General features: G+C 33.9%; 1 protein-coding gene across 2 annotated transcripts in view; it reads right to left on the minus strand.

Annotated features, from left to right (window-relative positions):
• Positions 1-339: 339 nt before the first annotated feature.
• Positions 340-16,168, minus strand: part of CDH10 (cadherin 10) — a 90,563-nt gene continuing 74,734 nt past the window's right edge. For both annotated transcript variants that reach the window (XM_077786143.2, XM_021546401.3), the window contains exons 7-12: positions 14,345-14,598; positions 12,774-12,910; positions 10,446-10,567; positions 4,427-4,535; positions 2,289-2,540; positions 340-1,415 (exon numbers count right to left, since the gene is read on the minus strand). In XM_077786143.2, coding sequence (XP_077642269.1) covers positions 922-1,415; positions 2,289-2,540; positions 4,427-4,535; positions 10,446-10,567; positions 12,774-12,910; positions 14,345-14,598 — 1,368 coding nt within the window. In that variant the 3' untranslated portion in view covers positions 340-921. The remainder of the gene's footprint in view (positions 1,416-2,288; positions 2,541-4,426; positions 4,536-10,445; positions 10,568-12,773; positions 12,911-14,344; positions 14,599-16,168) is intronic.

The raw sequence follows: 16,168 nt of genomic DNA on the forward strand, positions 1-16,168 counted from the left end.
ATAGATAAATTGTGCCAGCGTGTTTTTTAGAATAAGGCTATTTGAGTTGACACAAGATAGTAATTCATCATTCTAGACTAGAATATGATTAGTTTAGTTAAAATGTTAAACCAAAAAAATCTCATAAACATTGAACTGTAGAAAGTAGCACTTGTGAGTAAGCAAGTAAGTGTATAACTTGTTCCTGCCTCAGTGAGCACACACACTTCAGACTGTGTTGTATGTATGAAGAATACTTCAGCACAGAAGTATTAGCAGTTGGTTGCGATGTCACGGAGAAATTCCATGTTCTCTTCAAGCTTGAAATTTACGGCCAGAACAGGCAGGCAAGCATTAACATAGTTGTAAAAACTGGTTTATTTTTTAAAAATAAATACAAAAATATAAATATAAAACATTGGCAGATAGAATTTGATGAAATGAAGTTGCACAAACTTTTTTTTAAACCAGCTGCATATTACACTTATTAACACCACATGTACATTTTGTTTTATTTTAATGTACAGAACAGGACATATTGGATTTTTTTCTTCTTCGCCATCTTAAAAGCTGCACTTGCAGGAATAGGACATGTACCTAACAGAAGCGGCTTGTACATGAGGTTGCTTAAGGGATTATCACCCTGTTCAAATTTCGGAAGGTAAGATATTTTTTATTTTACTTACTAAAATGTACAACACTGAATTTCCATAGCTTTGGCTCTTGGAAGTTTGATTAAATAAAATGTTGTATATATTCCAAGTGGCATCCTACTAGAAAGAATGAATGACATTAATGGACAAGTTTAAAATAAATTTTAAAAGGAAACCATTGTGCTGAGTGGCAGGAAAGTTTTCCTGAATGTTAAATACTGTTGAGTGCAGAAGGTGTCTGTAAAATTACTTCCGCTCAAAGGAAAAGAAAAAAGTAGCCTACTGTAGGTTAAGAAGTGTCTTTGTCACTTTCTCCTCCACCGTACATCTCAGCTAGCTTATTAAACCGAGGGCCCCACTCTCGGAGGTAATCATAGTTTTGGTCTCCTTCTGTAGTACCTGACTCCAAGGAACTCAAGGATTCAGCTATGGAATCATTTCCTTCATAGGCATAGGTTGCAAGCGAGTCATACGGCGGCGCGGAGGGATCAGTGTCGTGCTCTTTTAGCCTTTGGTTAATGAAATCTCGGACATCTGTGTTGTCTGGTGCCGAAGGAGTCCTCCGTGGCACAAATAACGTTTCAGGGATAATGTCTCGCCGAAGCTTCTTATCTTCGATAGCTGCAGGATTCCTCAGCGTGCCGATATCAAAGGCTTGGGTGTCTTCCTCTCCACCGCCTTCGTCATTGTAACTCACAATGTTGTCTCTGATGTCCTCTTTAGAAAGGATCAAAGGCTCCTTCTTTCGTTGCCTCTTCAGAGCAGCAAATAGCACCACTATAACTTAAAGATGGAAACAAAGAATGGGTAAAGATCTCTATTTAACAATTTCTTAGCAGCAAATCCACCGGGTACAAGAGCTACATTTCAGCTACATTTCATCAACTCTTTCTTTTTGATAACTGGATAAACACCTCTACTATATAATGGTAGTACAATAAAGTCTATATCAAAAACCTATTTTGCACACATTGTGTGCTCTACTTTACAGGACCATGAGCTTGTCTCCTTCTGAAGCTGTAATGAGTTTTAAAATAGCAGGTCTGTTCTCAAGATATTTTTCCTTTTTCAAGCTCAAAGGATATTGTTAAAAAATGGGTTTGGGTTGAATTATAGGTCATTAAGTGCTATTCTGCAAACCACAAAATGAAGGTTTTACAAAATTTCCTTTTTTTTTATTACTGTACTGAAATCACTGTATAGACAGGGCTTTGATGTAGTAAAATTTCTGCTTACTGTTATATTATATGTGAAATATATACTGCATACTGATTTTTAGTAGTTATTTAAATAAAAAAAAAAAGAGACTTTTCCTCAAAAAAAATTTAAAATAAAAAATATGAAAGCAATTTTTGATTATACTATTCATCCTCTCTGAACTTTCTTTTTTTGGCCAACTTAATGAAAGAAAATAAATGAGCTTCTGGTTGCACAGTGATAGTTTTAAAAGTCCCAGACTTGAATTCTTATTTAGTGTTAAATTAAGAGATAACGAGGGTTTGCCTTTGTTTTTTTTTCCTTTTTATTTTAAGCTGCAGTTATATTCTTCTTGCAAAATCCAGGATTGTTAACTCTATCAACCTGCATAATTTTGTGAAACGAATCAGGCCTTAATTTTTTGTTCCTGGGTAGGGGAAGACACGTTTCCCTTCTTACCTAGCAGGATAATGATGCAGAGGAGAATGGCCACCAGTGCCCCGGTGCTGAGGCCGGCAGGGAGCAGCAAGGCCTCGGCGCTGCAGGACTGCATGTTCCCCCGGCTGTCGCAGGCACACACCCGGATGGTCAGCGTGCCCGTGCTGCTCTGGATCGGGTAGTCGTTGTCTGAGATGACCACTGGCAGAAGGTAAGTACTTATTTCATGTCGACTAAAGCCATTCCTCCTCGTCAAAATCCTGGCAGTGTTATCTAGATCGATTAAAAGACACTGTTGTAGGCTGGTACGAACAGAAACCATACCACTTATAGTAGATGCAAATTGTATTTTATATGACTTCCAAATAGATCCTGATAACAGTGGTATCTCTGTTTTTCTAACAACATTCTCATTTGATCAGAAAGCTATTTATAGGTTTTTAGGTAAATCTGGCATGCTTCTCCGTGCCTCTGCACCACTTTGGCTTGTGATTTGAAAAGAGGATTTCTCAAAGCTTAAAATGTTTTATAGATTAATGCATTCAGTGTGTGACACAGTTACAGTTCAGGGCTGAAACCCTGAAATGCAGCATCCAACCAAGGTAAAATAACCTTTCACTTTGTGCAGTTCAACAAGTTCTCTGTTCTAGAAGATTCTTTCTGCGGATCATCTGTGACAACACCCACAGGAATGCTGTCAACTCAGTATGAGATTTGCTACACCGCTTTCAATACACTGTAGAACAATGAATGTACCTTAGCACATGAAGTAGGGCTTTTTTTGGATAGAAATTGTCTTAGGAATTCAGAAAATGCGAACGATGGTAGGTATTCCTGCACATTTTTGATATGTGAACTTGCTAAACTGTATCTGCAGCAGACAAATCTTAGTTTTGTGCAGGATACTTGAGCATTAAAAGCTGTCCACTTGAGTGGCCAGAGGGAAGGAAAGGAAGAGAAGGAGTGAATAACATCAAGAGACTCTTTCTTCTACTGTTAGAGCCACAATGCTAGAATGGCAGCCAATACCAGAGTTGATAACTGTTTAGTCCAAAAGAGAGAAAATACAGGTTTAGTGTGCACTAAAATGAAAATTTAGTTTTCATCATATTTGTGGGTTGCCTGAGCTATGTGGTTAGCTATCTGTTCAACTTCAGGGACAACTAAAATTACCCACATGCAAAAGGAAAGAAAATAATTACAGATAGTAAGGAAATATCAAGATCTATACCTCTCTGTACTCAGGACCTAGTCACCAAAATATAACCTTTGTTTAAAATATTAAATATTTTAAATTCATAGACTTCAAGATGTGAAAGACAAAGGTTTTCTTTCTTGCTTCCTTTCACTGGTTTTATGTATTTTAGCATTATTTGTTTTCACTCAACATCAAAAATTACGTGTCTCGTGGATCTGTAAACACCTCTTCTGGAAGGGAATTTATAATGTATGCAAACTATTTGATTTAATTACTTCACTTTCCCTACCATTAGAAGATTTTTTTCTGCTGTTGTTTGTAGTCTACTACATCCTGAAGTACTCATCAGGAACAGAGGATTATTCCCTTTGCCTTTATGCCTTTGAAACTTTTGAAGGCTAATACCATGTCCCCTCTCATTTATTTCTTCTGTAATCTAGAATTCTCTCAATTAGTCATTCTAATAATGAAAGCCAAAATCCATAGTCTCACTTCCCCAACAGAAGCTTCTGAAATTTTTTTTTTTTTGATAAGTACAGCTTGAGAAAGGATCAAAAGAAAAGCCAAAGTGGCTCTCAGAACCATTATTTTCATTAATGGTCAGAAAGAAGTAAAACAGAAGGCCAGTGGAATCAGAATTATGTGACAAAAGGCTAAAGTGAAAAATCTCAACTTGTCAACTTAAGGCATTTTTGAAAGCTTTATTTCTTTTGTTGTCAAGTATTTCATCTATCAACTCCAATTCAACACATTTCTGATTTTCTTTACAACTTTTTTTATCACATTTTTGCTTCACCTACACAGATAGAAGTTCTAAACCTCATTCAGGTAAATTATTCTTGATAGTAGCAACCTTCACATCTTTTCTACATATTGATAGACATCAAAAGCAAATATATTTCAGGAATGTAGCCAGACAGAAAAGATAAATCTCCTTCCTTGGAACAGGCATGAATTTTACCTTCATTATCCTGAACAGTGAAGTTAGGGTTAACGGCAGCCAAACTGAAGAAAAATTTTTGTCCACCAAGAGGGTCATCTTTGTCTACTGCACTTATGGTTTGAATAAGCTGCAGGAAAAAAAGCAAGCAAACAAACAACAACAACAAAAAGACCAAATGCACCTAGGTTTTTGATAGAGCTGTCTGATCAAAGAAGATGAAAAGCATTGGAATAACTTATCAGTCACACATACTGACTTAATATTTATTCTGTAAAATATGAAAACTAAACACATGTTCAACAAGTGTCTTATATAAGTTTTTTTGAAAAAAAAATCTGTATTTTTTCACATGATTACACATATGCACCTGTATTTTTGTAGCTACATAGTGGACAAAACTTGCTAAAAATAGTTTTAGCTGTTGCTGGCAGTTTTTATACTTCATCTTTGATTCATCATTTTAAATTCAAATCAACACCTAAGACAGTAATTCACATGAAGTTTTCTATTTTTGTGATAAAAATGGAATTTTATCAAACAGATATTTCTTGAAAGGGAAGTTAATGTTTCAAATTACATTTCAACATTAAAGCATTTTTCCTTGAACATGATTTTTCTATTTATTAGTATAGGAGAACACACCATCATGATTCCTCAGATAAAAAATGCCAGTTATATTTTATACATATTTTTACTCTTGTAAAACATTGTAGCACACCCTAGAGATGCACAAATTTGTAGTGGAATGAGAATCAGGTGTCATAATTCTCAGAGTAAGCTGTGCCAGGTCAGTTCCATGCTTAGACTCAGAGCATTCTGCAAGGCCTAAAACAAATTTTGGGTATTTTTGGGAAAAGTAATGGCAACCCCTTTATCAGTACTTATTTACCTTTCAAGTAAGTGAATATGTGGCTTTTTCACTGAAATTTCTATATTTAAGAGTGGCTAAATATTGTTTCCCAAGCAAAATTAATTTTTTTACTTTTATTTTTAATTTTATTGCCTAACTTCAGTCTGGGGCCTTTTTTATACCATGGCATATAAACTGAATTTAAGTCTGGATTTTTGTGTGTGCATGGTTGAAGGTTCAGTTATGTTCTTAAGTTTAACTGCCAAATATAGATTATCTTTAGTCTAGATAATTTTTATTCTTCATTTCTTATCCATCATTTTAAATTGCACTGCTTTTTCAACCATGGAATTACATTTAATTTTTAACACTATTTCTTCCCTGTGGTGTACATGTTAAACCCTATTTGTTTTTCCTCTTCCAGTTCTCCCAAATACAGCCATTTCTCTTCATATCACAGCTTTTGTCAGGTCCGATCATCTTTAACATCAACAACTGCAGTACACTCCTCTTTGACTTAAAAAAACGCATGACTAACTCCCAACTTCTCTCTTGTCCATCTGGAAAATAGCAGTAAATATCTTGATGAGGCAAGGATGAGATTTCTTTTAATATAGTAGCTTCCTTGCTTTTTCAACAGGAGATTTGTCATTCTCTAAATCTGTTTTCTTACATAATCCTCCAATAACTTCCTAAATAAATAAAACTGATAATGCAAGCATAGAATAAAATTTGTTTTTGTAAAATGAATATTTTAATTATTTAGTGAGCAATTAGCATATGAATTTTCATAAATATTTACAAAATTAAATTAAAAACACTAGTTCATTTTACTTAACAACTAGAGACCATGAATATGGTCAGTTGTAGGTATTAGGCTACTGTAAATCAACTGATTTGCTGAGTGTTCATAATCATAGTTTAAAAAGAGTGTGTAGAATTAAAAGCATTATATTGCAGATTGAAAACTGTTTCCTGATAATATTAATTACTATTTTAACATGATAAATCCTGTTTTACATGTGGTTTTAAACAGCTTTTTTTCTCTTAGACCTGGTCAGCCATGGGAAACCCCAATTACCTTGTAAATAGGGTTATAAAACTCTAAGTTTCTTCTTTCTAGAAATGCCACAAAGCAGTAACTGTAGGGAAGCCAAGGATGTTACTCTGTATGATAAAAGGCAGGAAATTAAGGGCCCAGTATCAGTCATGAGGGTTGTTAGCCACTAAAAAACTGATAAACCACTGGAAACAAGTTTGCTGTATAGTCTGCTTATTCCAACAAAATTCATCTTTCTGCTTGGTAGGACCTCTGCAAGCATCAGTTCTATCAACTGTTTAGGTAGATGTGTTCTTCTAAAATATACTATACATTTGCTTTTAAATTTAGGGCAAAGAAAATATAATGTGCTATTGAGAAAAAGAAAGCAGAACTCTTTAGAAACCCTACATCAATTTGCAGTTCAAAAATGTTTTCTTGCTCGAATGAAAATCCTTTGAGAGTTTTTGAAAAAGGTAAGGCAAAGACAAAATTCTGATACTCATAAAACCACTGGAAGGTATAAGATCTATGGCTATATAGTGAAGAAATTAAAGTAAGAATGAATCAGGGGAACTGGGAAAGAAAGAGAACAAAATTTCAAGTAAATTGATCACAAATTGTCATTTGTTAAAAGACATGAAAGAGATGCAATAAACTAAGATAAAATAACACTTCAGGATTAAAGGATTTAAGAAATTTTTATAGAAGTATCTGAAAAATAGGAAGGAAAAATTGAATGCTAGAAAAAAACTCCAGGGAGTTTAGTTTTCAATAGATACAAATTTTAGCTATTTTTAGAAAGACACTTCATGAATATAAAAAGGAAATTTCTGGAAATATGAAGAACCCAAAAGCCATGTTTAAGCAAGATTATGGTGAGAAAAGCATCCCTGATGCTTTTGTTATCCCCATTGTTATATGGGTCAAATGAGCTGATGACATGAAGAGCAGCATAAAAATAATTGGTTCAAGAAACCTAGTGTGTTTATATAATCTATACTGAATTAAGTTATCAGAAAAAGGAAAGTAGACTCTATGGTTCATATTTTAAAATGTCTTTGAAAGAGACTCCATTATGAGCTAGAGAAGAACTAAAAAAACTTCCCTTAATACCCCCCTTCTTCCCAGGGTCACCTCCACCCCTTCACTAGTGAGTTCCTATTCTCAGATACCCCTTCCTCCTCACACTTTTCCCTGCCCCAGTGTGAGCATTCCCCATGGACTGCAACCCTTCAGGATAAATCTGCTGCAGCACGGGATCACCTTCATTTTGCATAACCTGTACATCCCTTCTCACATGGCCAAATGTTATGTAAATAGATCTGTTTTGCCAGTGATGGTAATTTGAAAGTTTTCCCTTGTCTTAAGCCATTTATTTTCCATCTTTTTCTCCCCTTATAGTGTTGAGGGGAAAGGAAGTGGCTCTTTGGGCACTTGACTCCTGACCAGGGTTAACTCCTGCCTTCTTTTGTTTTGGCAGATCATTTACAAATAGAGAAGAAGAGCCTCTCTTCTGACATCTGCTATAGGGATAATGAATATATAGAAAAGTTATACTCAGCTTTCATGCAAGATCTCTCTAAAGCAGGACTGACTCCTGCTTTCTAAAATGATTCTTATCTTTTACATTAGAGGATCTTTGGAGGCTGGCAGCTGAGCTGCCAGACATGTGACAGCTGGGAGCTGACAAAACCAGTGGGATTCCATCTGTCCAGATGCCCAGCTCCTGGCTCTTCTCACCTGGGGGCGGAGGACAGCTGAACTTCTTTGGTTGCAGGGCTGCAGCAGTCTGAGCATTTTGCTGCTTTATTTCCCTGAACTCCTATTGACTCAGTCTTGTGTAGGTCACATGGATGCCTGTGACCTCTTTATGCCATCATACTAAGACTGTCCTCATTTTTGGGGGGCGGGTCAAAAGAACAGCAGCTACCAAAATAGCATTCTGCCAGAGGTGCTGCTTGTGTATAGCTTGAGCTTTTTGAGATAGGATATTTGCATGGTTTGTAAGTTCACGGTATGATCTGACATCAGCAGTAATAGCAAGCAGGAAAACAATCACAGGCCCTTTGAGTCATGTAGACTACAAAAGTCACATTTCTCTCTTGTTATATATTTGCATATATGTGTATGTTTGTATACATGGATTGATGTGCACCTCCCTAGGTATCATATATAGTATGTGTGTGTCTATATAGATGTATATATAAAATTTAGGATTCTGTACAAATTAAGTAAATGGAAAAATATAGTATTTGTTATAATGCCTGTGTTGAGTAGATGGGAAATCCTGAAATGAATACCACAGAATCTGTGACTGATGAAGCATCACTAGTTTCAGTGACCTAACAGATATAAATTTCATGGATCAAATGTAATTATGAAAACCTGAAAGGGAAGAAAAATAGCAGAAATGTGTGAGGAATCAAGCTCAGAGGACCATGTTCAGTTTGGATTGATTACATTCTCTCAGGACAGATTGAATTTGAAAAATAAAAAGTCTTATTTATGAGCTGCCAGTAAACAAGAAGAATATAATTATATTCAAATAGATTATTCATGTTATCCTGCATTACATTTTTTTCTCTTCCCACAAATTGTTTTCTTTAAGCAATCATTTGCAACTCAGATTTCTTAAGAAATGTTAATATTTATGGCCCTCTCAATAACCTTGGCAGGTTTTTTGTGATAAAGGCACTATTGAGCCCTATAACAATTTAAATAAGAATTTGTGGATGTGTAAACTTTTTAGCATCTCATTTATTAGTTATAAGTGATTAGCGTTATTTCACTCAACTTTTTAACTGACGGCCTATTCTGATTATAACAAATAAAAAATTGCAATGTAAAAATACGTTTATATTTTCTTTTAAATTATACTGGCTTTAATAGTCTAGATAGCTCAGAATACACTGTTCTTTAACATACATTTACATGGAAATTTAACTGCTCTCTTAACATTTCCTGTGTGCCCTAGAACTAGTAACCTGCACAGAAAAATTTGTGAAACCTGAGATGAGTAAAATTTGTAGACACATGCATTTCTATTTTTTAAAACACAGGATGGGGTTTTTTTTTGTGAAGCTGGAAGAGGAAAATTCAGTGTTCTTCTTTTACAAGTCTTAATCCCTATGCCATATCGAAAATTATTAAAATATTATTTTAGCATTTTTAGTTGACACTTCAACTGTCCAAAATTCTACATTTTTAGCTGGTGATTTCACTTTATCTCATACCTTGAATTTTCTTGCAACTATCACAGCAGAAAAATGCACTTGCTCAGTACCTTTAGATATTTTATGCATTATAAATTTGGGCCTCAAATTCTTTGTTCTAAGTTCAAACTTATAACAAAGTATATATCCAAACACTTTGGAATGAAGGATGGCAACCTGAATGTGAAATTTGCAATACAGCCTGAATGTTATACCTGTGGGACTCTAACAGTTAAGCTGGCAGCTTTTCCACATTATATTCAAATGTGCTGAAAAGGTTTCAATCAGATACTACTGCTACCATTTTAAAGGCTTTATTATTGCCTGATTATACTCTGGGACATGTAATAGAAAAAAAAATTAAACAGTTCTAATACATAACTGCCTATTGGGCATTAGGTATTAAGCAGTACAATCATTTCACTTAAATTGAAGTACACATTGCCTCTAAGAAGCAAAAGAAAGTATTATGTTACCATTTAAAAAAATGTATGTTTTCTTTTTTAGAAATTTTTGGTGTGAAAATGTAAGACGACATTTGGGGAAAAAAAAAAAAGTGCAACAGATTTTTTTTTGTTTGCAATTACCATCAGCATGGATTGAAATATATCTGAATTTTGCTATTGGAGAATTATTGAAAATATAGATCAAACTTTCTAGTTACATATAATGATCTACTTTGTGAAATTAAGGGCAAAATGAATCATGACCATGTCATGGACATATCTCACCAGGATTTAACAGCAGTACAAGGTTAGGTAAGGAAAAGTGGTGACCGAAACACTGATGCATTTACAGAGCTTATTTACTTTCATTTTTAACATTTCAAAAGCTAATTTGGATACGATTTTTTCCTAAGCAATAGGCAAGAATGATCTACAATTGAGTGCTGTAGCAAAACTGGATAGTGGGAAGGGTTTATCAAAGGCATACCTGTCCAGCTCTTGCGTTTTCACAGACAAAAGTGTCGTAGAATACAGCAAACTGTGGGGCATTGTCATTAACATCCAAAATTCTTACATAGACAGGAACACGAGTAGTATCTTTGGGGTTGTCTGACAGCAGAATAGAGAAGAAACATGAAATTATTTTCTTATTAAGAATTTTCTGTTTTCTTTCAAATTTCATGAGCAATACACATGCAAGATGAAGTTTGAATCTGGTTAATATTTAGTGTACAAACCAGTAACAAGTCAGAATCAGGCCTTCTGAAAAATAATGAAAACTATTTGTATAGAGTAAAAAAAAAAAAAAAGTATTGTGATCTAGTAAGAAATTAAGTTTTTCACAAAGGTACAGGGCTGCAAATGTTAATATATTCAAATATTGTGTATGAAAAGTATGCCCACTCCTACAATAACAAATTTGATCCCTTGGTGGACTCAAGGTTTTGACCATTAACTTTGAAATACTTTGTGATCTAGTATGTTTTACAGCAAAAAGACATAAAAGACATCGTTTGTGCATTGTGTTGGTTTTGGCTGGGGTGAGTTAATTTAGTTAATCACATGCATACATATCTTGAAAAAATTTCAAGTCTGACTTTCCTGTCTTGACACTCAAAGAAATTCCAACAAAACAAATGAAAGTACTCCTCCAAAAATTTGGTAAAGAATTTATTAGAATAAGATTATTTTTTGTTTAAATTACCTTTAAAAATATAAATGTAAATTTTCAGACTTTAGGTTCAGAAATGAGAATAACCTTCCCCTTGCTAAATGCCAAATTCTACTATTATTTAGAGTGCTCTTCTGTTAATATAGGTTAATTAAGGAATACAAGTGTCCGTCCCTGCTCTCACTTGCTGATCTTGTTGCCATACCAAAAATAATAAATAATGCCTGGGTGTAAAAAGTGCAACTGTTTCTTGGAATTCTGCTGTGCAGTAGTTAAGCACCATATGAATTTTTTATATTAATGGAACTGGTTAAGTTACAACAGTAACAGATTGTTCCAAATTACTGATTTCCTCCTCCCTTTTCTTCTGCTTTAAATGAAACAAAAGACATTTAGGAGCAGCTGGAATTACACTGGCTTGTTATCAGTAACACCTTTGCTAAAGAGCATGAAGAGGATCTTTTTTGACATCCTGAATTATTTCAATTTCCAAGTTTAGGATGCAGTTTTTAATCACCTTCTGCATGTTTGTACTAACTTTCCAAATGAATTCTAACACTGCTTTAATTCTGTCATGCTTCACAGGTAGCATTTTAAAATATTTAAAAATCTAAACCTCCCTCTTCACTTCTTTCTTCAAAATAAGCATGTCTCCATGGTGAATGCTAGCTATACCAGGTATGTCCACAATATAAATTTGCTCTGTTTCCTGTCAAGGAGATCAGTTTAGCACTAAGATCTAGGCATACAAGGGTGCTAAGTTTCATCATTATATAAATCTGAAAATAATTTATACAGCATTGGACAGCACTCTGAATGTTGTTGTTTTGTTTGTTTGTTTGTTTGTTTTTTAAATGCAGAATGTTTAACTGGCAGGATGCAATGTTCCATTTAGTCCTCCGCAGTGTAACTCTTGCCAGCCATGTTTCGCTGCTGACCAGTATTTTTTAAATTTTTTTTTAGCTGATACACAATTAACCTTAAAGAAATTAGTGACTTTGAGAGGAAGTGATTCTTAGTTGCTGACTTCAAAGGTCAGACCTTTGTCCCTCCAAAAATTTTCTGTGCATTGATTAAAGCTATTCTCAATAATGTAGTAGGTTTAGGAGAATATCTACTCTTCTCTTCATACTCTTAACATGAAAATATTTAGAGAGATGTTTTAAGTGCTCTAAGTAATTCTACTGCTTCAGGATGAAACTGAATGGAACTTGTAACATATACTGATTCTAAGAGCTGTAGGTGTAGATACCATAGGAAGAGATAATGAAAGTATTTCTAAGTAAATGAAGAAAATAATAGAAACAAAACCATAGATTATTATGCTAAACTCAGTTATTTTAAGACAAAATCACATTATTGTCCTCCAATAAAGGGAATAAAAATAATTACTCCAGTCTCATAATTCAATTGGCTAACATCTCAGAAGTAACTTGGACATTAAAGGTCAGTGATAGAGGTAGGTGAGGAAAAGAGCAATGAGGAGACAGCTGCTGTTAGCTACCCTACAGTTCACTTTTCCAGAACATCTAGTATAAAGGGACAGGGGGAAAATAAAGGAGGGCTGTTTTCTTCACAAAGTAGCAGCTGTAAATTTACAGGCTAAGGAAGACTGAAAGGAAAAAGAAAATCAAATTAGCTTACTAATCTCAGCTGCTATAACACTAAGATTGTGCCATTGGGATATCTCACGGTCAAGTGGCTTAGAAGTATAGATGGACCCGTTTCCAGAATGAATGTTAAATATCCTGTCAAGGTCAGTGTGACGATCCAGAGAAAATCTAAATATGAAAATGAAATAGAAAGTATCATCAAAATTACAGAAAGTCAATGAAAACATATATTTCAAAAGTCAGTATAGGTTTTATGTTCTACATTACAAACTTTTGAAAAGAAGCATTTACATAGTTTTGGAAAGTCATATATTTATTTTCTATAAATACTTCTGAAGGTTAGCTCCATAGAACAAGGAATTAAAATCTGGATTTTAAGAATGTGATACAATCATAATATTTGATAATTGGAGCTTTTACAAGAATATAGGAATTTTTTTTTAAACAACCAGAATTTCAATGTATAGTTAAAGAATTAATTTAATCCTGAAAGGAAAATGGTCTTTGTTATACTGTTTCTTCCAATGAGACTGACAACTAATTTACAAGCTGTTCAAAAGTATTGCTATAAGCTCAGCTTCTGCTATTTAGGATGTATTATTCACTAGAGATCAAGTTAAAAAACTTGTATAAAAATAAGTCCACATGCAGAACTTACATCCATAGATGTTAGAGAACGTTCTATATTTCTATAGTTGCTATACTTCTGGCAGGCATGATGTCCACCAACATGATATGGTGGTGTCAAACTAGTATAAGAAAATTTATTTTTCCTCCTTCTTTTTAATTTTAACATTTTAACTGTACACTTGTACAGTAGAATAGAAACAAATGCTTATGTTTCTATGAAAATGTATGAGTGATCTAAACTGTTTATCAAGGGCATCTGGTTTCATTTACAGCACTTAACTAAATTAGGCCAAATGAAAAAAATGCTGTTATATGAAAATAGCATTTATATGGTCTTGGTGGGTGTTGTTTGCTCTCTCTACTACATGCAATTGCACTAAATATGAAAGACAAACAAATAAAACTCCAATAAGTCAACACCAAAATTAATATAAAAACAACAAAAACAAGGAAATTAGAACAGCCAATGAAAACTTCTGATAGTGCAATGAAGACTTACTTAAATGTTTTTGTTTTTTTTACTACTAGCTTACCTTAACAACTCTTAACTAGAATAAAATAAAACCCTGCTATTTTCTAGAGAAATTATATTTAAGACTATTTGGCTTAATATGATAATCATTTCATTTTACTTCGTACATGATATTAGTTTTATTGAAGGCTAGAACTCGTTTCATCAGCATTCTAAAAGCTTTTCACAGTGAGGAGCAAAAAGCAATCCTGATGGGCCTACTTGAAATCAAGTTTTTTATGAATTGTGGCACTGGAAAATATTTTGTGTGTCTCTTGGGTGCAAGTAAATTGCTATTGCCTGACATGTTTATAGGTTTATAGATTGCACCATTCTCCATTCTGTCTATCTCTGGGACACTAATAAATAACACAAAAAATGTCTATGTGAAATTAATGTTCTATTACTATTTATCTTAATTTCTTTAGCAAATGATGTGTTTACAGACACTGAAGTATTACCTTATTGGACTTGAAGCAGAATCAGGATCTCGTGCCATTACTGTTCCTATTATTGTCCCCAACTCAATATCTTCATGCACCTCAAATAGATAAGAAGACCTGCTGAAAACAGGAGGTTCATCTACATCTTCTACAGAGATTTTCACAATAATTGTGTCTTTGAAAGGCCCAAGGTAATAGAAACGGGGATCCACATGGGTATTTTCAGCTTCTACTTTCAAAGTATAAAGTCGTCTTGTCTCGTAGTCCAGTGGCTAAAAATGAAAATTGTGATAAATTTTATTAAATTAGATTTACATATTGGCAGATGTTGACCTATGTACATAATGGAAACTGAAGAGGGCTCAAGCCTTACCAGATCCTGCCCCTGCATTGTGAGAACACCAATGCAGTTAACATTTTCCCCCCACAGGATTCACTTTGTCTAATAAGAAATTATATTGTTTCTAGAAGAAGTATCTTTTCCTGTATATTAGTTAAATTATCTCAGCATGAATGACAAAAAGATTTTCACTGCAAATTTACCAATTATTCAGGGAATTTTGCAGCTGATTCACAAGAATATGGATTTGAAACAAACATATAACCATTTAAAATGCTTGAAATACTGACTGGAAATACAAACATTCCAGAACAATAACACTAATGTTTCATAGGAAATTCTGTAAATATGGATAATAAAAATGGATAATCAAAATGACCAGAGTATTCTTATTGTCAAGCCTATATAGTGGGCCTTAAATAAGAGGAATGTTTTAGGTGTCTTTGAGGAAGGTGTGTGTGTGTCAAAGCTCTCTATATTTAGAGAAACAGCAGGGTTTAATCTTGTTCCTTTTCATTTAATTTAATGAATCCGACATCAGAGGGTTTTTTTTTTTGAAAATGTATTTGACATTTTTGTCAGCAGTTCCTTTTTAAAATGGGAGGAGGAGCAGTTCACAGTTATAATTAGAAATCATTTTGGATAGAAAATAATTCTATTCCTTCAAATTTTTCTAGCTGTCATAAATGAAAAGTGTTACCTAATTAATGATTCTAAGGAAATGAGCAAGCTGAAAATCTACCTTTCTGACACAAAGAAGATTTTATTAACTCCCACAGATTTTCAGAGATATAGAACTGGTGGTTTTCATTCATCAAAATGGGTGGTTGATGGCGTATTTTTTTCTGCCTAGATGCTTTTAAATACTAATTAATGTTCACTAAAGATGCCAAAGTGTCAGGTTACATATTTAAATACACCATTCAAAAGCAGAAAGATGCAGTCCAGTGAAAGAATGAGTTTCCCCACTGCCCTAGACTTGTTTTAAAAAAGTAGTCAGAGCAGATGGGAGAGTATCTATGAATACAAATGAGAAAAGCAACTATTTAACCTAGATCTGAGGCTATTGTGTGTTTAAAGTGTATCATTCAGCTGTTAAGGGACACTGGCTTCAATCCTAAAAGCAAAGACATGCTACTCCTGATTTATTCTAATTGGTTTAATCTGGCAGAATGTGCACCATGAATATGTAAACTTGCTACTACAACATTCACATCCATTTTGGACATCTTGTCCACCTACAGTGCAAAACATGGATATGAAACCTGTGGATTATACAGGCATTCCAGCACATACACAGTAATGAACAAAAGTCTTGCCCAAATATATGAAATTGTGGGAAATAAATTATTTTGTCTGTGAGAAATTGTATAGAAAAATTTGTATAGAAAAATTTCTTTTACAGCATATAATAAATTCAGACTTAATAACTTGCAGGCTTTGTAAAGGAACACAAGCTATTTGTAGTTATTCACTACTGAAAACAAAAATTACAATCAAAG

The sequence above is a fragment of the Lonchura striata genome, chromosome 2 (genome assembly GCF_050655825.1).
Source record: "Lonchura striata isolate lonStrDom1 chromosome 2, ASM5065582v1, whole genome shotgun sequence".
NCBI classification, from domain to species: Eukaryota; Metazoa; Chordata; class Aves; order Passeriformes; family Estrildidae; genus Lonchura; species Lonchura striata.